Source organism: Eriocheir sinensis, chromosome 64 (assembly GCF_024679095.1).
Source record: "Eriocheir sinensis breed Jianghai 21 chromosome 64, ASM2467909v1, whole genome shotgun sequence".
NCBI classification, from domain to species: Eukaryota; Metazoa; Arthropoda; class Malacostraca; order Decapoda; family Varunidae; genus Eriocheir; species Eriocheir sinensis.
Window position 1 is genome coordinate 10,119,373 of NC_066572.1, and position 24,590 is coordinate 10,143,962.

The 24,590-nt window shown below is 45.4% G+C and overlaps 1 protein-coding gene across 1 annotated transcript in view; it reads right to left on the bottom strand.

Annotated features, from left to right (window-relative positions):
- The window catches only part of LOC126987458 (paramyosin-like), a 55,151-nt gene that overhangs the window by 27,126 nt on the left and 3,435 nt on the right, over positions 1–24,590 (bottom strand). Inside the window, exons 3-5 of the mRNA XM_050844424.1 lie at positions 21,172–21,319; positions 18,810–18,904; positions 11,494–11,607 (exon numbers count right to left, since the gene is read on the bottom strand). Coding sequence (XP_050700381.1) covers positions 11,494–11,607; positions 18,810–18,904; positions 21,172–21,274 — 312 coding nt within the window. The 5' untranslated portion in view covers positions 21,275–21,319. The remainder of the gene's footprint in view (positions 1–11,493; positions 11,608–18,809; positions 18,905–21,171; positions 21,320–24,590) is intronic.

Consider the following 24,590-nt stretch of genomic DNA (forward strand, 5'->3'; position numbering starts at 1 on the left):
TTTTCATTCTTGTGCATGCTTGGTCATCCTCTCTTAGCCACCTTTCCAGTGAATGGTGTTCTAGATCAGAACCAACCTTGTTCACAAGCTCCTTCAGAGGAGTTTGGCACAACTCTTTGCTTTAATCATGGAACCCTCTGATTCACCTTCTGTCTGTTCCTCTAGTTTCCTTTCCTCTTTCTATTTCTGATGGACGGTCACTTTTTCTTCCTTCTCTCAGTGATGTTCCACAGGGCTCTGTCTATCACCCAATCTTCCTGTTATTCATCAATGATCTTTCCATAATAAACTTGTCACTCATCGACATACTCTGCATTATAAACTTCTTTCAACAGACCATCACAAATGTCTGACTAGACTGGGGGCCAGAATCCTAAACCTCAGACTTTCTCCTATCATTTTGATTGGGGTAAAAGGAACCTTGTGTCCTTCAATGCCTCAAAACTCAATTTTCACCAATCAATTCAACACATCTTCCAAACACCTATCCCCTATTCTTCGACAACACTCAGCTGTCACCTTTTTAACATTAAATATCCTGGGTCTATCCTCAACTCAAAAATCTTAACTGAAACTTCTCATCTCCTCTCTTAAAAGGCTTCCTCGAGGTTGGGCGTTCTGTACGTCTCCGCCAGTTCTTCCCCTGCACAGTTGGCTATACAGGGCTTGTCCGCCCTCATATGGAATGCATCTCACGGTGTGGGCTCCACTCACACAGCTCTTCTGGACAGAGTGGAGTCTAAGGCCTTCGTCTCATCAGTTCTCCTCTGACTGATAGTCTTCGACCCTTAAATTCCACCGCCATGTTGCCTCTCTTTCGACTGCTCTTCTGAACTTTACTTCTAGCATCTTGTAAACTCTGGACCTCATCTGTATGTTCCTGCCTACGACACTCTCTTCCTGTTATTCATCAATGATCTTCTTTCCATAACAAACTGTCCTGTCCACTCATACGCTGACAACTCCACTCTGCATTATTCAACTTCTTTCAACAGAAGACCATCACAACAGGTAGTACATGACTTCCAGACTGGGGCTGCAGAACGCTTAACCTCAGACCTTGCTATCATTTCTGATTGGGGTAAAAAGGAACCTTGTGTCCTTCAATGCCTCAAAACTCAATTTCTCCACCAATCAATTCAACACAATCTTCCAAACACCTATCCCCTATTCTTCTACAACACTCAGCTGTCACCTTCTTTAACATCAAATATCCTCTCTCTATCCTCAACTCAAAATCTTAACTTCAAACTTCACATCTCCTCTCTCACTAAATCAGCTTCCTCGAGGCTGGGCGTTCTGTACCGTCTCCGCCAGTTCTTCTCCCCTGCACAGTTGGTATCTATATACAGGGCCTTGTCCGCCTCATATGGAGATGCATCTCACGTGTGGGGGCTCCTCCACAGCTCTTCTGGACAGAGTGGAGGCTAAGGCTCTTCGTCTCATCAGTTCTCCTCCTCTTACTGATAGTCTTCTACCCTTAAATTCCCACCGCCATGTTGCCTCTCTTTCTATCTTCTATCGATATTTCCATGACTGCTCTTCTGAACTTGCTAACTGCATGCCTCCCCCTCCACAGCCTCGCCACACGACTTTCTACTCAAGCTCGTCCCTATACTGTCCAAACCCTTTATGCAAGAGTTAACCCGCATCTGCACTCTTTCATCCTCACGCTGGTAAACTCTGGAACAACCTTCCTTCATCTGTATTTCCTCCTGCCACCGACTTACGAACTCTTTCAAGAGGAGGGTATCAGGACACCTCTCCTCCCGAAATTGACCTATCTTTCGGGCACTCCTCTGTACTCTTTTTAGGAGCAGTAGGTAGCGGCCTTTTTTTTTTCATTATTGTTTTTTTTTATGCCCTTGAGCTGTCACCTTTGCTGTAGGGAAAAAAAAAAAATAAATAAATAAATAAATAAATAAACTGTCAAGTGGAGCATCATACATAAAAGCAGTGAAACTTATACACATGGAACAGACACTTGCTCCAGCCTTGTCCTTAAGCCGCGAATTTTGAAAAATCAACCGCTTTGGTGCGAATCGCCATAACTCCCTTATTTCTGGGGCAACAGAAAAGATATTAGTGTCAATTGTCGTCAAAATGCAAGGGCTATATTTTATAATTAGCGACTGGGCTCAAAAATTGACTCAAAAGTGTCGAAAATTGAATAAATTTGCAAAAAAACGATAAAAAAGTCTTTTTGAGTTCCCATTGAGTACCCATTTTTTGAGAATTTCACAAAACTTATTTAACAAATGATTTAGCCCCGCCAATGTGCTTTCCAAAATAGTGCATAACAAATCCCTACTCCCAGTAGTTTCGTCGCTAGAGCTCAAAACATAAACCTTGTCAAGAGCAATTTTGACGAACTCCAGGCATTTTGCCGTTTTTGTCTAGTGTGGCCTTGCTATTGCCTCTAGAAGGCTGTAATTGAGCATGTAGCCCCTCTTGACAATGTAGGCTGACCAGCTTGAAGGATGTTTTGATAGCTCCATTCTAAGTTTGTCGTTGAGCCATCACAAAATAGTCTGTTTTTCGTCCCTTTCACAGCGATTTGGACACCTTAGTTTTTTTGCTTATAACTTTTTTATTTATTTAATGTTTTCCAATTTTCTTTCCTGATTATTAATTTGTATTAAAGAGCTTTCATTTGCCATCACAGAGTAGAGGGTAAAGTTTTGAACTGGGTCAAGGCGTGGCTTAGCAATAGGAAGCAAAGAGTGCAAATCAATGGTAAAAGATCTGACTGGGGATGTGTTACGAGTGGGGTCCCACAAGGTTCGGTATTAGGTCCACTTTTGTTTATTATTTATATCAATGACTTAGATACAGGAATTAGTAGTGATGTTAGTAAATTAGCAGATGATACCAAGATCGGTAGAGTAATTGAGTCGGATCAGGACGCTAGTATTCTCCAAGGTGAACTCAACAGATTGTATGACTGGGCGGATAAATGGCAGATGGAGTTCAATGTAGGGAAGTGCAGTATTCTGAGTGTAGGTAGGAACAACCCCTCACGTAACTATTGCTTAAATGACACTCTCATAAGCAGGTCTGGGCGCGAGAGGATTTAGGGTCTTAGTGAGCTCTGATCTCCGTCCAAGGGCACAATGCATTCAAGCTAGAAATCAGGCAAATAGGGTACTGGGATTTATTTCAAGGGCGTAAGCAACAGAAGCCCCGAAGTCTTCCTCAAACTATATTTAGCATTAGTTAGACCTCATCTTGACTATGCGGTTCAGTTCTGGTCACCTTACTATAGAATGGATATCAAAATGTTAGAATCGGTGCAGAGGAGGATGACTAAGATGATTCAGGGGTTGAGAAACTTGCCATACGAGGAAAGACTCAAACAGTTAAACTTGCATTCTCTAGAAAGGCGAAGGGTGCGTGGAGACATGATCGAGGTTTATAAATGGATGAAGGGCTTTAATAAGGGAGACATTCATAAGGTTTTGTTGGTAAGAGAACCGGGTAGGACACGAAGTAATGGGTTTAAACTGGATAAATTCAGATTCATCAGGGACACAGGCAAAAATTGGTTTACAAACAGGGTGGTGGATGAGTGGAATAGGCTTAGCAGTCATGTGGTGAGTGCCAATACAATTGTCACATTCAAAAATAGACTAGATAAATTCATGGACAGCGATATTAGGTGGGGTTAGATACACGGGAGCTTAGGGTCAAAGGAGCTGCCTCTACAGAATGGACATCAATTTGCTAGAATCAGTTCAGAGGAGGATGACCAAGATGATTCAGGGGCTGAGGAACCTCCCATATCAAAATAGGCTGAAACATCTAAACTTACATTCACTAGAGAGACGAAGAGTGCGGGGAGATCTGATAGAACTATTCAAATGGGTCAAGGGTTACAACAAAGGCGATATAAGTAAAGTACTGAGAATTAGCCAGCAGGATAGAACTCGCAGTAATGGATTTAAATTAGAAAAGTATAGATTTAGGAGAGATATAGGCAAGCATTGGTTTAGTAATAGGGTGGTGGGGGAATGGAACAGACTCAGCAATCACATAGTTAGTGCAGGGACGATAGTTTGTTTTAAGAGTAGACTGGATAGCTACATGGACGAGGACGACAGGTGGCAGTGAGGTGTGGGTGCAGTAAGGTGACGGGGTGCTGGATGCGTGCCTAGTACCGCCGGTATAACGAGGATCAAGCCGGCGGTGGCGACCAGTGACGCATCAACAGGGTGGTGATGGTGGGTGTGGATCAAGGTTTACGTTTGGAGCTCTGGCGACCAAACTACTGGGAGCAGGGAAACGTTCACCATTTTGGAAAGCACATTGGCAGGGCTAAATCATTTGTTAAATAACTTTTTTGAAATTCTCAAAAAATGAGTGGGTTTCAAGGTTGGGAACTCAAAAATACTTTTTTGTTGTTGTTTTTTGCGAATTTATTCGATTTTCAACCCTTTTGAGTCAATTTTTTAAGCCCAGTTGCTAATTATAAAATATAGCCCTTGCATTTTGCCGTCAAGTGATACCAATAACTTTTCTGAAGCCCCAGAAATAAGGGAGTTAGGGCGATTCGCACCAAAGCGGTTGATTTATCAAAATTCGCGGCTTAAGGACAAGGGCGCCGCAAAATCAAAAGAGAAAGACGTCCATTGCTTGAGATGTCACTGATACAACCTTAAAGAAAACACACATGCAAGTTACTCTAAAGTCCACGCCAGCCCAAAATAAGTGTGGGTCTACGACATCGGTAAGTGTGTCAATCCATTGTTTTTCTTACAGCACAGGAGGCAGCTCAAGGGCACTATAGAAGTCATTCCCAATTATAAAACTCATTAGTTATTACAGAACTCACTTGTGACTCTAGAAGAATGTGATTATAAGACTCATATGTGATTACAGAAGACTCGCTCGTGGTTCTGATATCCTCGCTCGGTGACAAGACAAGATTCCCTCAGACAAACCTCCATGGTCCTGAGCTCAGTGTCCTTTATGGCTATGTCCAGCTTGGCCAGAGAGAGTCCCAGTGCATCAAGCTGGGCCTTCAGAGCTAGCTTCTCCTCCTGGCACCTCTGCAGCTCCTCCGTCTTGGCTTCAACTCTCCTCATGTCCTGCAGGAAAGGGTCAGGTTGTAGTACTCAGGCATCAGAGGAGCAGGAGGCCAATGGGTAATGAAAGGCGGTACTGCTGGACCGGAAATGTAGTTTGTTATGATACTGGTTGGGTGAAGAAGAGGAAACACACACACACACACACACACACACACACACACACACACACACACACACACACACACACACACACACACACACACACACAGTGATGCGCAGGTGGTGGAGACAACCAAGCTCCTCGGTGTCACCATTGACAACCGCTTGACCTGGAAGGAGCACGACAGCCACACCATCGCTTCAGCCTCCTGTCAACTCTACCTTCTGAGGCAGTTTAAGTCACTGGGGACTCCCACGCGTGAGCTGGCGGGAGTCTGTAACACCTTCATCCTCCCCAAGCTCACTTACCCTTCCCCAGCCTGGTTTCCTTCCCTCAACAGCACCCAGCGCCGCCAGCTTGAGAGGGTGCAGAGGCATGAGTGTAGGCTCACCCTGGGCCCGTCTTACTCCACCTATGACGAGGCCCTCGACGCCCTACACCTGCCCACACTTAAGGACCGCTACCAGCACCTCCTCCAGAAGTGTGCGGAACAGCTCCTGAATCACCCGCACCACCGTGACCTGCTGCCAGACACTGCGCCTCCCTCTCGCCATGCAGTTAGACACAGCAACTTACTGATATCTATCCGTGCAAGGACGGAAAGGTACAGGAAGAGCCCCATCCCCACCATTGTAAACATACTAAACAGCAAGTATTATATTATATTATAGAATTTATATTTACATTTTATGTACACAAATGCATTTATGTGAATATCATGTAAATTTTCAGCCTTTGGCTGCAAACCATCTAAATAAACTGTTTATCATTATTATTACTATTATTATTATTATTATTTACACACACACTGATGCACAACTTTAAGGAAAAATTGGACAAGTACAGATATGGAGACGGGACCACACGAGTGTAGCTCAGGCCCTGTAAAATTACAACTAGGTAAATACACACACACACACACTGATGCACACACACACACACACACACACACACACACACACACACACACACACACACACACTGATGCACACACACACACACACACACACACACACACACACACACACACACACACACACACACACACACACACTGATGCACACACACACACACACACACACACACACACACTGATGCACACACACACACACACACACACTGATGCACACACACACACACTGATGCACACACACACACACACACACACACACACACACACTGATGCACACACACACACACACACACACACACACACACACACACTGATGCAAACACACAAAACAGATGGGTGGAGTATTTATAAGAAAACAGTATATTAACAAATAGCCAATTCGGATTCAGAGGAGGACGGTCTTGTGTAACTAATCTGATCAGCTTCTATTCAAGAGTAATTGATATAATACAGGAAAGGGACGGTTGGGCAGATTGTGTGTATCTGGACTTAAAGAAGGCGTTTGATAAAGTACCACACAAGCGATTAATATGTAAACTTAATCATGTTGGAGGTCTGGGTGGTTCAATATTGGATTGGATTGTGGACTTTTTGACGAGGAGAGAAATGAGAACAGTAATCAGGAATAATAAATCAAGCTGGATGGAAGTGACCAGTGGAGTCCCCCAAGGATCAGTGCTGGCTCCGATTATGTTTGTAATTTATATTAATGGCATGACAGAAGGGGTGACAAGCTATATGAATATGTTTGCTGATGATGCTAAAATAATGAGGAGGGTGGCTCATGAAGAAGACTGTGTAGCCCTGGGCCAAGATCTTGATATAATAAGTCAATGGTCACGCAAATGGGAAATGACATTCAACACAGAGAAGTGTAGCGTGATGGAGTTTGGTAAGAGCAGTAGACAAATATCGGGGAACTACTCTCTGAGTAATGAAAGAACCATGAGAAAAACTGAAGAAAAAGATCTGGGAGTGATCATAACAGACAAGTTATCCTTTGGAAAACATATAGACCGGATAACTGGGGAAACATACAGTATGCGCGGAAAGTGTTGTCGCCGCCTAAATAAAACACTGATTATGACTTTCTGGGAGAATGGTGGACAAACAAATACGTATCATTGGACCAGTTAGTATTTATTTGCATTGCCCTTCCTTTTTACAATATCCTCAAGACGTTTGGGGAGACTAGTTGCAAGGTTTTGCAGGTGGGTGAGTGAAAAACTGGCCCACAGTTGCTTGACTGCAGCCTCAAGTTTCGGCACCGATGACGTGTCCATACCATGCAGGTGTCTCTTCATGTATCCCCATAAGTTTTCTATTGGGTTAATATCTGGGCTATTTCCAGGCCAGTCACTGATGAAGGGAATGTCACAATCAGTCAACCACTGCTTCACAGATTTTGCTACCTGTGCAGGAGCAGAATCCTGCACAAATATTCTTGCCTTTGTTTTTTCGAATGAATCGCACAGGACATCACTTAATAGCTCCAAATAGTTGTGTTGGTTTACCCTAACATTAGCAGGAAGAATAACTAATTCACCAACTCCATAGTAGGTGAAACAGCCCCACACCATGAGTGAAGCTGCGTGCTTCACAAACTTTGACGTGTACTTGGGGTCCAAGGGGTCGGTGCCTGGCTTGCGGTACACCTGTGATGACGGTGTCCCGGTCACGGTGAAGGCTGCTTCATCACTCCACCGCACTGTCTTCCATTCCTCCTCACTCCAGGCTAGGTAGTTCTTGCAAAATTTTACTCTCTTCTCCAGAGCTGGGCGCGTTACTGGATTTGGGGTAGTCCGCTACCGCTCCTCCGCACTTCGGACGCAGGTAGTCCGCACCTGTACTTCCGCGCCTAAAAAAATTTCGCTCGGTCCGCTAATGACCTCCGCTACTATGCATAAAACTATTAAAGCGCGCCTGAAAAAACTAGTCCGCACCTCAAAAATAAAACAAAATAGTACAAGGCAATAATACATCAAGCTTCATATATATATATATAGAGAGAGAGAGAGAGAGAGAGAGAGAGAGAGAGAGAGAGAGAGAGAGAGAGAGAGAGAGAGAGAGAGAGAGAGAGAGAGAGAGAGAGAGAGAGAGATAGAGGAGAGAGAGAGAGAGAGAGAGAGAGAGAGAGAGAGAGAGAGAGAGAGAGAGAGAGAGAGAGAGAAATATATATTTACCTTCAAATGTGGGCCTCTCAAGCGCGAGTCTGGAATGTTCTATGCGGTAACGGCTTATTCCTCCCTAATTTACATTTTCCCATTCTTAATTAAATTCTGGCATTACACTGGAAGGGGTCCAGCTCCACGTCAGACAAGAAATGTCTGACGTCGCCAGCAACGTAGGGGTTCTGGAGCTGACGGTGCAGGCGTGCTGGTTCTGTAGCTCACGCTATTGACGCTACTATCCCCTGACACACTCCTGCTCCTGTCGCTATCACCTCTTTTCACGTATCTGTCCATGTTTATTTGTAAACACTAAACACTAAACAATCGCAGTGAATCACTAAATGTCAAAAGATTCTGAAAAGAAAAAGAAAATTGACACAGTGATCAGCTGGTAGCACATAGCCCGCCAAAACGCGCGAAAGTAATGCCGCGGACTGTTTGTCGTCTTCGTTTTTTTATCTTTGAAAATCTCAGGTGCGGAAGTCTGGACCCAAAATTTCGCCTGTCCGCACCTGTTACTTCCGCACTTTTGAAAACGTTCCGCACTTCCGGGCTTCCGCACCTCGTTTGGCGGTCCGCAGGTGCGGAGGAGCGGAGGTCCGGACCGAGGTGCGAAAGTGCCCAGGTATGCTCTTCTCCCTTTGCTGTGCAGTTAACGGGCTTCTTGCGGGCACGGTAACATTTGTAGCCGAGGTCATCATGCAGCAGCTGCTGTACGCTCCTTACAGATACATGTTCCAGTAACTGTGGGTTCTTTTCTTTGATTCCTCGTGCTGTCAGCCTTGGTTCCTTAGCAGCCTGCCTAGAGATAAGTGCACGGGTCCTAGAAGTAGTCTTACGAGGCCTGCCACACTTGATAAGGGGTGCCAGTGCAGTAGCCTCTCCGACGTCCTTCAAACACTGCACCAGCCGCTGTGTTGTTCTCAGCAACACCAGTTTGACAGGAAATAAATGGGAGATCATGACCAGCCTTATACCAAGTGAACACCTCAATCCGTTTGTCCCTGCGTGTAGTCATTTTAGGCGTACTGAGAGGGTGGAAGGAAGCAAAATGACAGCGCCATTAGCCTTCGTCTGGCACGCCAGACGATTGTACAACCTCTCTAAATGGCAGCTGAGCAGCTACTGTCGGTGACTGTCAACACTGGCGCCTGCTCCCCGGAGAGCGTAGAGGGTTGCCAGTTAGTGATGCAAAGGCGTCAGAACATCTTGTGATCCCGGGAAGGTAGTTGTGAGCCTCTTTCACTTAACGCGAAAAGAATTGTCGGCGGCGCCTTGACGACAGCACTTTCTGCACATGCTGTACAATCTTCTGAGAAACATAAAAGCAGCATTTACGTATTTAGATGAAGAAATGGTGAAGAAACTAATGACATCGATGATACGTCCAAGACTGGAATATGCAGCATTAGTGTGGTCACCTAGATTGAAGAAAGAAATTAGAAAGTTGGAAAGAATACAAAGAGCAGCGACTAAATTACCGGAAACTGTGAGAACATACTTATGAAGAAAGACTCGAGAAATTGGGACCAACAACACTGGAGAGCAGAAGAGAGAGAGGGGACCTAATAGCACTGTACAGGATACAAGAGGGACTGAAGAAATTGGAGAGGGAAGACCTAGTGGTACGTGACAGAAGTGTGACAAGAGGCAATGGTAAGAAATTGAAGAAGAGCGACTGTAGGAGAGACATCAAGAAATACAGTTTTCCATACAGAAGCATAACAACATGGAACGGACTTGACAAGGAGACTGTGTGTGCAAAAACAATTCATGAATTTAAAGCCAAACTGGATAATAAGTGTTATGGAGACGGGACAGCACGAGCCTAGTGCGGCTCTTTTCCTGTATTTCAGAACTAGGCGCACGCACGCACGCACGCACGCACGCACGCACGCACGCACGCACGCACACACACACACACACACACACACACACACACACACACACACACACACACAGAGACAAATACAAATTGACAAAGTTTAGATGTGTAAAATATGTCAAGAAACTTGGCTTCCTTAACAACACTAAAACAAAACAAAATTATGATATCATACCTTGATATTAGTAAAGCATTTGACAAAGTGACTCACCAAAGACTTAAGTAACCTAGAAGGCCTTGGGATACAGGATAAGGATCAAGGTGACTAGATTAGACTTAGTGACTAGATGGGGATAAACTATACTGGACTTGCATTACTAGTGGCATCCCACAGAGGTTAGTCCTGAGTCATCTACTAACTATCTTGTACATCAACGAAATGGCTTGTCAAGTGGACCAACAAAAGGATGGTGCAGCTCAACACAAACAAATCCAACCTCTAAGTGTGGTATAAATAACCCTCTAAGCAGTTACACGTTAAATAACAGTTCTTGACCTCTCTAACTTTGAAAGGAGCTGGGTGTGGGTGAGCTCTGACCTTCGACCCTGAAATCACTGCATTACCAAGAGAAACCGTGAAAAGTCTGGGATTTATTTCTTAAGTTTCAGCCCCTGGATGCGTATTTCCTACCAGAAGACATCACCAAGCTACAGGTGGAGCAACAAGTGGCTGCTACAATTCAAAAAAGAAAAATGTAAAGTCATGCACCTTGGGAGGGGAAATCCAGCATACCAATACCACTGTCCCTATAATATTATGTATAGTTTAGTATGTTATTCTCCCTGTCACTTGGAGGTTGTGACAGCCAACTAGGCAAGACGCAATGCACCCTGTTCTGGTGACACGCGGCATGCAGCTGTTTGTTGTGTGAGGGTGTGGTTGTGTAGGTGGTGGTGCGGGCAAGGACGACCCACTATAAGACATGAACCATTCAGACTAAAGTTACAGTGGAGTGTGGAATAGTGTTGGGACGTATATTGTGAGCGGGAGATTCAACACAGATCAATTCTCGCGGCGGTGATTTAGCTCCACCAACACGGACCGCTCAGCATCGCTGCGACAACATAGCGCTGAAAGGGTTAAATGAAGATCAAATGTAGCTATGGATGGGAAGGGCTTTGGAGAATAACCCATCCTCAGGGGCTGCCAAGTGTAGACCAGCTGGCTCCTTGTAGTTTCCTGGTATCCTTGTGTAGCCTCGTGTACAACTGTGTAAATACAACTACGTAACTACGCACACACCTGCCCTCTAGTGGCCGGTGGGTGTGTTCAGTGAGGGCGGCAGCGTGCAATATGCTAGAAGTAAATGTGGGGAAAGGCTTTGACTCAGTCCTACCTCTTCCTTCGCCAGCTGATTCTTTTCGTTCTCCATCCTCCTCTCATGGATCTGCTGCTTCATCTTGTGTAGCTTGGCCCTCATCTTGTCCCGCTGCTCAGCGAGGGCACCCACCTGGCAAGGGGAAGGCCAGTCAGTTAACAGTGTGGAGAACAGAACACACACAAAGGGAAGTAATGAATGGACAGAAAAAGGCAATACTTCATGTGAAAGCTTGCCTATGAAGGGGTTGGGTTTCCATCAACCCATCGTGGATTCCATTCCTACAAAACTTGTATCTCGTCTACCGTAAACGTGTGTGACTGCAGACACAGATCATCATCATTTCATCGACGCCTGCTCCTAGGAGCTCCCACCAGGGGATGGCCACACCAGAAGAGCTTCCAACTTTCTCTATCCAGACACTCCCTCCTTGCCTGCTCAAAGTCCCTCAAAGATCTTTCCCCCCTCTCCCTAACGTACTCTTGCACCCTATCTCTCCATTTCACTGGAGGTCGTCCTCTAGCATTCCCTCCCTCTATCTCACTCACATACACCTTTTGGTCATCTTACTCTCCTCCATTCGCTCCATGTGGCCAAACCACTTTAAAGTCTGTCCTTCACTTCTTCCACCACTCAACACTTCTTCCCTTCACCCCCGTGACACATTCCAAAACGCTCGTACACACTTTCATTACTCATTCCATCCATTCTACTCACACCACAAGCACTCCTCAAATAACTCATTTCCACTGCCTGCACTCTAGACCTCTGACTTTCATTCCAGGCCCACGTTTCACTTGCATATGTGAGGGTTGGTACTATTATTGTATTTCTCAAATCCCTCTTTACCTCCATGCTCACACTTCTGCCATTCATGATTCGTCCCAAAGACCCTGCCACCCTTCTTCCTTGCAATGCCCTTTCTTATCTCTCCTCCATACCACCATGCTTGCACAGAACTGATCCAAGGTACTTAAACTCATTAACCTCCTCCATTTCTTCACCATTCAAAATTATTTTGCATTCTTTTCACATTCAATTCCCTCTATATGGGCATACAAAATCTACAACCTCACTTCTACTTCGCTCACAAACCATCACTTTACTTTTGTTGACATTTACTTTCAGCTTTCTCCTTTTACAGACACTATCAAAACACTGACCAAAGATGGTAAGTCACTTTCATTTTCTGCAGTGAGCACTGTGTCACCAGCAGACACAGACAGACTGCAAAACACAGTACTGGTGCAGGTTGTCTTCCAAACAGCTTCCCAATCTCGCAGACGAGTGTTTCCGGTTCACCAAGCACCAACCGGTAGTCTGCATGTATTTTTCCCAAACACCAACTTGACACAGTCAATACATGGGCTCAATCAAACCCTAGAATGCTCACACACATCACTGGCAGCAGAAATTGAGGCTGCCAGGTTTGTATGAGCAGTTTTGCTTTGCAGGTAAGGGCGGCGTCACACTGGGCCTTTTTCCTCCAACTGTGTTGGCGGTAGAACCAACCGGTAACTCCAACTTTTCTGGGTGTGCATCACACGGCCAAGGTCGGCTGCCCATATCCACAACGTAAACAAACCAGTCGGTCTGTATCCATGTGGCGCCGACTGCAAAAGTAATGGCTGCTGCAGCTTGTGCTGCCGTTACCCAAATTATGGACTTGTTGCTACAGTTAACCCTTCACTCCAGCGACGCCGACACCGTATGGAAAGGGTTAGACCCTTCTAAACCCCTTAATCCTCTTACATTTCCTCTTAATGCTCTTCTAAACCTCTTAGGAGGAAATGGAAGAGGATTAAGAGGAATTTAGAGGAGGATTGAGAGGTTTAGAAGAGGATTAATCCTCTTCCATTTCCTCTTGACCCTTTCCATCCGTGACGCCGACGTCTGCGTCACGGATGGAAAGTGTTGAGAGGAAGGAAGAAGTGGCCGTGGGTACAATCATGGCTTCAAAGATGGGAAGAGGAGTGTTTACCCAAGCCTCGTCAGAGAACTGTGCTGTGAAAACTGAGTCATTCTACAATTTTTGTCGAATGGAGAAAGGAAGGTAAAGGTGCGGTCAGGGGCACAAGCTACAGCTGCACATGGCCTCGGTGCTCATCTCCCTCACTGTGGCCCTTGAGTCTGTGGTGGGAGGGAGCCCGTCACCACGGTACACAGGGCCAGTGTGACATCCAGGTTACCACAGTTTACCTTCCCCAGGTGTCCCCAGGTACCCATTTATCCACCAGCCTGAAAGGGAGGATGAACAGCTGGGTGAGCTGCATGCCAACTGCCCAGGCTGGGATTTGAACCTGAGCCCGCAGAGTAGTAGCCAGGCACGCTGACCACTAGACCACGGAGCCGTATGAATGGAGAAGGAAGAGTTTTGTTAACTATTGGAAATGGTGCCCCACTCATATCCAAGCAAGACACCAGAGTGAGGGAGGAGCAGCGGCAAGCATGAACCATTCACATCTTTTTTAATTCTCTTTGGCGGAGTTTTCATGTGTGTGGTCCCACAGCACGGGGAGTTCTCTATCGCGTAGACCAGGGGTCGGCAACCTTTTGAACATAGAGTGCCAAGTCTAATTAGTGCCTTTTCTTTTACTACCTTGCGTTCCAGGTGTTATTTTTTCCCACATTATAAATTGTATGTCCTGTGGAAATTGAGATCATAATCATAGACATAGAGTATGTAGTGACCATTATAACTAAAGTAAAGTGTATTTTCCTGCACATGTATAACAGAAATGTTACATTTTTGTAGCAATTAGCATTCCTTGTAACTAAAAATATATTATTTTTTATTTTAAATTTATACCCACAATATTAATGCGATCCTTGCCCTTGCTTCCCTTTGGCCAAAGTTGAAATTTCAGGTGAGTATCTGGACACCTTGAGCTTCACACAACCCTCAGAATGATCCGTTGTAAGCTTGCTGCGATGGGGGTTGAGGATGTGCCTCATGTGAGAAAATATCTGCTCACATTGATATGTAGATCCAAATGCTGATAGCAATGCAAAAGCTACTTTCTTCATGCAATTGAATTTATCAGGCAGTGAGGTCCAGGAACTTAATATGGAGGCTGCATGATCATTCATACTAGTTTCCAATATTTCTCGAAGATCTTTAAATTTAGCTGAACACAATGATGAGGCCTGAAGGCCAATCAACTGCATTTCCAACTCCTCAGTTTCCATCCACTCAAAGAGAGACTCGTCCAACTCACTGTATTTAAAGGTGTCTGGTCTGATTAAAAACAAAAACACTGGGCCAGTGTGTTGGAAATCTTGAAATCTGATTGAGAACTCAGACTTTAATTCTTGCATGTACACCTGAAGATCAGTAGTGTTGACAGGATGAATTGCAGATAAGTTCTTCAAGTTTTTGAAGTAACGGAAAGAACCAGTTTTGATATCTGATGAGTAAACTGCAAGCTTTGCAACAAATGCCTTCCAAATGTCATACAAATCCATCACTGTTTTTCGAGCACCTTGCAAGATAAGATTGAGGTCATTTAGATGTTTGGTGATGTCTCGGAGAAACGTAAGTTTCACAGTCCAGTCTCTGTCCTCCAGCTCAGGATAGTCTTGGCCTTTTTCTGATAAAAAAAATCTTCATTTCATCAAAGCATTCCACAAACCTCTCCAATACCTTCCCACAGCTTAACCACCTAACACTGCTGTGCAAGGGTATATCTTTGTAAGCACTGTCCACCTCTTCAAGGAAAGCTTGAAACTGCCTGTGTGTAAGAGAAGAGTGTGCAAACAAGAAAATTCACTACGTTTGTAACAGTAGCCATCACTTTGTTGAGATCAGAGCTCCAGATCTTGGCACATAAATTTTCTTGATGAATCATGCAGTGCAATTTCAGAATGGGGTGCCCAATTTTATCCTCAACCATCTTAGTAAAACCCTTGTTTTTTCCTACCATGGCAGGGGCACCATCGTTGTAACTGCAAAAATCTTTCTTATGTCAACCCCTCTGTCCTCAAAATGATCAGTGAATGTCTTCAGTATGTCCTCTCCCTTGGTAATGCCACACACAGGTTTAAGACAGCACAGCTCCTCGTGTATCTCTGTGTCACTATACCTGGCAAAAACAGCCAAGCGGGGAATGTCATTTATATCCACGCTTTCATCCAGGGCCACGCTGAACACAGGTGTAGTTGTTAAAGCAACAGTTTGTTGCTCACTTACATTAGCAGCCATTCCAGAAATACGTCTCTCCACGGTCCTAGCTGAGACAGGCATGTCTTTTGTCCTTGAGATGATCATGTGTTTGTTTGATATGCCATCAAATAACACCTCAGAGCACTCTAGGAAAGCTGCTTTTGTAAAATCTCCATCAGTAAAAGGCTTTCCATGCTTGGCAATACACAGAGCTAGTTTGTAACTGGCCTCAGTTGCATTGTTTTTGCTATCACTCAGGTTCTTAAACACATTACTTTGTTTCTCATAGCGCGATACTGCCTTCTTAATCGCTTCAGCCTTGTCTGTACTGTCCTTGAAAGTCTTCTCGTGTCTTGTTTCAAAGTGTCTTTTAACACTCGATGTGCGGCACACGACATTCTCGCAGCAGAGAGCACACACAGCACGATCATTCTGCTGAATAAATCCAAAGTCATTTGTCCATGATGCCTGAAATGATCGGACATCAAGCTTGACTTTTTTCGCAGTAGCCATGGCGACAGTAACTAGAAAGAGTGTCACTCACGGCGGCTAAATAGTTACTGAAGCAGAAATAGCAATGCTGCCGCTGCGTGACTGATGTGTCAGCAGCGGCTGGGGGCAACGTGTCTCATGCTTGTTTACATCTCGTTGTACTCATGTATTCCTCATCGCGGGTACGAAACAGTTTCATTTTAATTCAATGTATCATAGGAAAGCATGATTTAAAATCGTTCGAAAACTTAAACTGTGATAAAAGTAAGGATGTACTCACATTCTCTCTCTCTCTCTCTCTCTCTCTCTCTCTCTCTCTCTCTCTCTCATTATTCTGTTTTTTAACTTTTTCTTTGCTTCTTCGAATCACGTGGCGTGCCATAGGCAAGCACTCTGCGTGCCAAGTCTGGCACGCGTGCCAAAGGTTGCCGACCCCTGGCGTAGACAAAGCCGCTGCCAATCCACTCCACCATTCTCTTGGTGGGCCATCTCCACTACTTCTTCTGCTCCTCAGCCACTACCATTGTTTACACACAGCTGCACGGTTGCTCATATCCCAAACCTCCCAGCCTCCCAGTTGAGTGTACAAGCAACCATGGTTGCCCGCACACCCAATGGTTGGAGGAAAACGGCCAGTATGACACTGCCTTAATAGAGCAAGATGAGCAATGGTTTCTCCTCAACTATATTTTCGTACAAAATTATCTGGATTACTAAAATAAAGTATGTTAGTACTTTGCCTCACAGCCCCTAAAAGGAACAAATGGAGGCAGCCAGTCCCCCGCAGCGAGGGGAGGGTGGCACAGCGCTGCCGCCCACCTGCATGGCCCTTGGAGCAGCCCGTCATGAATGTTTATGTCAAAAACAAACACAATTCTGAACCTCAAAATATAAAGAAGATTCAAAATGTTCTTTAATGAAAACCATCAACCTAATGGTATGTATACTTCTGTCAATATAACTGACTGAAATTAAGTGAGCCTATCACATTAATAGTTTTCAAATAGTTTATTTTCTTTGCATTCTCTCATAAATTGTATGTCCAATCCATATGAAAGTTCCCCATAAGAATCCTTCCACATCTGTACACACAGCAGCCACCCTGAGAGTAAAGAAACTGGCCTGGCAGGAAGCACTCGGCAACAGTCCCCGTGAAGCACCTCTGGCACAGCATCTGCCCAGGCACCTGTGTAAGTGCACCAGGTGCCTCACACCCAGACAGCCAGAGTGACTTGTACAAGTGGGTGGGCAGTTGGCAGGTTCCTACTCCGTGATCCATGATAATGACTATCTATCTGTCGGTCTACATCTCTGACGTCCTGCTCCCTCGTGGGAACTCCCCTCCAGGGGCACAGGTGTTTGCGGCAGAAGTGCCTCCATCTCTCCCTGTTCTGGCACTCCATCTCAGCACACTCAATCCTGCTACTTCCAACTCCCTCGCTCCAATACTCACTCACCCTACTGATCCACTTCACAGGCGGTCTTCCCCTCCCTCAATCCTTCCCTCGTACACTCTTCACAAATTCATTCTCCCCCATTCTCATCAGGTGTCCAAACCATCTCAGTGCACCACGCTTCACCCACTCCACACTCCACTCCCTTCACTGTCAACCCATACCAAACCATCTCAGCGCACCACCCACTCCACACTCCACTCCCTTCACTGTCAACCCATACCAAACCATCTCAGCGCACCACCCACACCACTCCACTCCCTTCACTGTCAACCCATACCAAACCATCTCAGCGCACCACCCACTCCACACTCCACTCCCTTCACTGTCAACCCATACCAAACCATCTCAGCACCACCCACTCCACACTCCACCCTTCACTGTCAACCCATACCAAACCATCTCAGATCTCAGCACCACCCACTCCACACCCACTCCCTTCAAACCATCTCAGTGCACCCACTCCACTCCCATCACTGTCAACCCATACCAAACCATCTCAGCGCACCACCCACTCCACACTCCACCCCTTCACTGTCAACCCATACCAAACCATCTCAGTGCACCACCCACTCCACACTCCACTCCCTTCACTGTCAACCCATACCAAACCATCTCAGCGCACCACCCACTCCACACTCCACTCCCTTCACTGTCAACCCATACCAAACCATCTCAGCGCACCACCCACTCCACACTCCACTCCCTTCACTGTCAACCCATACCAAACCATCTCAGCGCACCACCCACTCCACACTCCACTCCCTTCACTGTCAACCCATACCAAACCCCTCCCTTCACTGTCTGTCAACCCACTAAACCCACACACACTTCCATTACTTCCTCCATGCCATCCTGACACACCACACGCACCTCTTGTACAACTCATTTCCACTGCACGTATTCTTGATTGCTGCGCTGCACTCCATGTCCACGTCTCTGATGCATGCGACAGAGTTGGCAGGATAATACTGTTCCTTGTTCCCCTCTTTACCGCCATGCTCACACTTCTTCCTCTCACAACTCTCCCCAATGCACCCACCACCTGTCTGCCCTTCACTGCTCTTTCCCTCACCTCACCTTCCATGCTTACATACAACTGTCCCTAAATATTTCACCTCAGTCACCTCCTCCACTCTCTCCTCCCCTAACCTTATCCTACACTTTGTTGTGCTCTCTGCTCTAACTCTGTACGGCTTTGCAAAATAACGAGGTCTCCACATTACCTTTTCTTCCCGCTCCTCCACTTCCTTGAACACGCTGTCCGTGAACACCAAGAAGTCATAGATCAGTGCGAAGAATCTCCTGCTCCTCTTAGGCTCTGAAACAAACAGCAGTGAAATATTACAGAACTTACACCCGGCGACACAATATAAACTGTAGCAGTGGGATTACGGTGCCAACAGCGACGGCACTGTTGATGAAGGCACAACTATAGTATGACACCCATGGGAAGGTTTTTTTACATCAAAGGACACGGCTCAAGGGCAACAAAAAAGTACAAAAAAAAGAGCCCGCTAACATACACCTGGGCTGCCTTTACTTAGCCACACAGATACATTTAGGAAGAGGTTGGATACATTTATGGATAGTGAGGTTACGTGGGGTTAGGCTTACAGGAGCTGTCTTGTGTAGGCCAACCAGCCTCTTGCAGACTCCTTATGTTCTAAACAAAATAGATAAGAACACACACCAAGTAAACTGTACTGCAAGATGTTGTATGAACTGTGTGAGTTTCTTATGCAGCTTTCAGCCCCAGAAGACTGACTGACAGCCTTAACCCGGTAGCAGCAGGGATCATGTTTCTTAATGGTCCCTCTAAGCGAGAAAAATGAGAAAAAATCACCCTCACACAAACCATTTCATAATATATATCGAAGCATTTGTGATCAGATTATGCATCATCTATTTTGGAGGGTTTATATCATGGCACAAATTTGTCCCGTCGCTGCTACACGGTAAAGCCACAAATTTGTCCCGTCACTGCTACACGGTAAAGCCACAAATTTGTCCCGTCGCTGCTACACGGTAAAGCCACAAATTTGTCCCGTCGCTGCTACACGGTAAAGCCACAAATTTGTCCCGTCGCTGCTACACGGTAAAGCCACAAATTTGTCCCGTCACTGCTACACGGTAAAGCCACAAATTTGTCCCGTCGCTGCTACACGGTAAAGCCACAAATTTGTCCCGTCGCTGCTACACGGTAAAGCCACAAATTTGTCCCGTTGCTGCTACACGGTAAAGCCACAAATTTGTCCCGTTGCTGCTACACGGTAAAGCCACAAATTTGAGCCATCACTTCTACACGGTAAAGCCACAAATTTGTCCCGTTGCTGCTACACGGTAAAGCCACAAATTTGAGCCGTCACTTCTACACGGTAAAGCCACAAATTTGAGCCGTCACTGCTACACGGTAAAGCCACAAATTTGAGCCGTCACTGCTACACGGTAAAGCCACAAATTTGAGCCGTCACTTCTACACGGTAAAGCCACAAATTTGAGCCGTCACTTCTACACGGTAAAGCCACAAATTTGAGCCGTCACTGCTACACGGTAAAGCCACAAATTTGAGCCGTCACTGCTACACGGTAAAGCCACAAATTTGAGCCGTCGCTGCTACACGGTAAAGCCACAAATTTGAGCCGTCACTGCTACACAGTAAAGCCACAAATTTGAGCCGTCGCTGCTACACGGTAAAGCCACAAATTTGAGCCGTCACTGCTACACAGTAAAGCCACAAATTTGAGCCGTCGCTGCTACACGGTAAAGCCACAAATTTGAGCCGTCACTGCTACACGGTAAAGCCACAAATTTGAGCCGTCACTGCTACCGGGTTAATACCCTTCCATTCTTTATCCACCCTGTAGACTCCAGGCAATTTATAAACTCCCTTTTGACCTTCCAGAGAGTAGTTTATCCTGCCCTTCACACCTTCCTCACAGCAATGGAAGCAGCTCAGGCAGGAGGCTGCTAAGATCTGCCACAGTGTTCTCTGTCCCGGCCTGGCCAATGCTCTCATCTCATCTCTCCTCTTGGTCTTTTGCTGGACTGACTTCTCTTAACATTTCTTGGGCATTGGTATGATACCTTTGATAACAGTGCCAACCCAGAGACATTAAGATGAGCCAGGGCAGGCAGAGGGCCAGCTGGAGACAAGATGAGAGCATTTGCCAGAGTAGAATGGTGTGCACTAACAGAGAGGGGTGGAGAGCTTTGGGAAAGGTCTTTGTTCTGCGGCAGACTAGTAATGGCTGACAGTGATGGTGATGGTTTGTGTGATCAAGCTCTTGGAGACCCTTGCTGCCGAGGAGGTGGAGGCTGACACTTTTCAGTCATCGCCGAGTGGCCTCAGACTACCCACATGCTGTCCTGAAGACCACCTATCAACCTGGATTCTAGATTCCCCCAAAAAGAGGATCAAAGATGAGCTCCAAGGGGCATCACGAGTCAGGCAAGAAGGCACCACTATAAACACTTGCCTGCACCATAAAAGACTGGGGCTAACCACCAGGCCCCACCAAGAAAGCCTACCAGTGCCACAGGTGAAACACAAGACACATAAATAAGTAAATACATAAAAATACTCACTAGGGTTGAAGAGATCCACCTGCCTAAACGTGTCGTCCTCAAAGATCAGCTTGAAGCACTTCCGGATGTCTACCGCCATCATTGTGATTCGCAGGGCTCCCATGTACTCCTCGGGGAACTGAATGGTGTCCAGCAGCTGGGGCGGGATCTGCACCAAGACACAGAGAGCTTCCTTACCACTGATTCACGAGTCTTGGCGAGACCTCTTGTAATGTATACCTGCTTCCTCCTGCACCTTACTCTATGCTGGCAGTGATGTGGTAGCCTCCTTCTGCACTGCAAGTCTCAAGGGGTAGGAGTGTGGAGAGAGGGGAGGGGGGAGGAGAAGAGAGGGGAGGAGGAGAGGACACTTGCTGTGGGACAAGGAGGTGTTGAGTTCCTGAATCACAGTTTCATAGTCAGGTGAATCAATATCCCTGTCTGTAGCTGTACTATAATCTGCTCACTTAACCCTTTCATTGCTAAACGCTCACAGCGAGTGTTAGGCGTATTTGCTGGTGGTGCTAAACCCTCGCTGCGAGCTCCACCCGCGCTCAAATCTCCCGCGTATGAGAGTGTTCCAACACTAATTCTCACAACACAGGATTGCCAATTGAGTGGATTCTCCACCAAATTTGGTGGAAAATCATATCAGCCCAGCGCGGCAAATCTACGGACGAGTAACTGGTGGATGTTCTTGCCCAATATAGCGGCATTTTTGCATAGCTTCACCCATCACCTGACTGATTCTATGACCAAATAGTTGTAAATATTGCAGCTGGCAAAACTCCCTTGCCAGAATCTGAAGAAAAGATGTCTGCAGTTCCCTCAATACGGCTGATCATCCCGCACGCACCGACGTAAGTGTTAACACTCAACACCCTGAACGTGCATGTACGTTCGCAAGAGAGGCATACATAACCGACTCCTATAGATCTGGACCTCCTCTTTCCAATGGTGTTTTTGGTTTTTAGCTGTGATGAATAGTTTCTGAGATACAGAGGTTAAAAGAGACCCCCCATTGGGCTGCCCGACTGCGCCTGAGAGGATAGTTGCGTCCACACCGCGCGCAAGGAAAGGGTTAAGTCTGCCCCAAGCTGACAACATAAACCTAAGTGTGTTCGTAAGCACAGTGCAGAAGAGCAGAAAGTGCTGCGTGAGATAAACACAAACAGAGGTTAAAGAAAACTTGGAAGCCATAGCAGTAGCCAATCAGCACTCGGCTTGCAAACACGCTTAGGTTTATGTTGGCAGCTTGGGTCGGACTTAAGTGAACAGACTATAGGTGGAAATGTCGCACACTACAGTAACTGATGTTTGACCCCTTGACTGCAGATTTCCTACAAGAAGACATCACCAAGCTATAGGAATGGAGGCGGTGGCTGAGTCGACAGAGTGACGGCGCCGCGTTCAGGAGGATGCGAGTTCAATCCCCGTCCGGTGCCACCAAGCTGGGATTTTTCATCCTCCGCCGAGTGGCTTAAAACTATCCACATGCTGTCCAGAAGACCACCTATCAACCCGGACTCTAGATTCTAGGATTAAAGATGAGCTCCGGGATATATATATATATATATATATATATATATATATATATATATATATATATATATATATATATATATATATATATATATATATATATATATATATATATATATATATATATATATATATATATATATATATATATATATATATATATATATATATATATATATATATATATATATATATATATATATATATATATATATATATATATATATATATATATATATATATATATATATATATATATATATATATATATATATATATTTTTTTTACAAAGGAGACAGCTCAAGGGCACAAAAAGTAAACATTAATAAAAAAATGCCTGCTACTCACTGCTCCTAAAAGAATCCAAAGAGGTGGCCGAAGATAGGTCAGTTTCGGGAGGAGAGGTGTCCTGATACCCTCCTCTTGAAAGAGTTCAAGTCGTAGGCAGGAGGAAATACAGATGAAGGAAGATTGTTCCAGAGTTTACCAGCGTGAGGGATGAAAGAGTGAAGATGCTGGTTAACTCTTGCATAAGGGTTTGGACAGTATAGGGATGAGCATGAGTAGAAAGTCGAGTGCAGCGGGGCCGCGGAGGGGGGCATGCAGTTAGCAAGTTCAGAAGAGCAGTCAGCGTGGAAATATCGATAGAAGATAGAAAGAGAGGCAACATTGCGGCGGAATTTAAGAGGTAGAAGACTATCAGTATGAGGAGGAGAGCTGATGAGACGAAGAGCCTTTGCCTCCACTCTGTCCAGAAGAGCTGTGTGAGGGAGCCCCCCACATGAGATGCATACTCCATACGAGGGCGGACAAGGCCCTGTATATGGACAGCAACTGTGCAGGGGAGAAGAACTGGCGGAGACGGTACAGAACGCCCAGCCTCGAGGAAGCTGATTTAGTAAGAGATGAGATATGAAGTTTCCAGTTGAGATTTTGAGTTAAGGATAGACCGAGGATGTTTAGTGTTGAGGAAGGTGATAGCTGGGTGTTGTCAAAGAATAGGGGATAGTTGTTTGGAAGATTGTGTCGAGTGGATAGGTGGAGAAACTGTGTTTTTGAGGCGTTGAAGGACACCAGGTTCTTCTTGCCCCAATCGGAAATAATAGTAAGGTCTGAGGCTAAGCGTTCTGCAGCCTCCAGCCTTGAGTCGTTAAGTTCTGGAAGGGTGGGTCTTCTATTAAAAGATGTTGAATAATGCAGAGTGGAATCATCGGCGTAGGAATGGATAGGACAGTTCGTTTTGGAAAGAAGATCATCAATGAACAACAGAAAAAGAGTGGGAGATAGGACAGAACCCTGTGGGACACCACTGTTAATAGATTTAGGGGAAGAACAGTGACCGTCTACCACGGCAGAAATAGAACGGTCAGAAAGGAAACTGGAGATAAAGGTACAGAGAGAAGGATAGAAACCGTAGGAGGGTAGTTTAGAAAGCAAAGATTTGTGCCAGACCCTATCAAAAGCTTTTGATATGTCCAGCGCAATAGCAAAAGTTTCACCGAAACGGCTAAGAGAGGATGACCAAGAGTCAGTTATATATATATATATATATATATATATATATATATAGATATATATATATATATATATATATATATATATATATATATATATATATATATATATATATAAAATATATATATATACACACACACACAAGAAAAATTCATTTGTCACATATACGTTGATTGCTCGGGAGCTGCGAATCTTAAGCAAAGAACCGCCATCACTATCTCTTGGTCTTCACTGTTTTGAAGCTGTCGCTAACTTATGAAATTTTACCATCAGCCCCCAAATTGATTTTCTGGATCCGCCTCTGCATTCAGGTGCATAACACACAAACACCGGCCGGCAAATAGGACCACGCACGCCGCCGCAATGCACCCGCCCCGCACTGC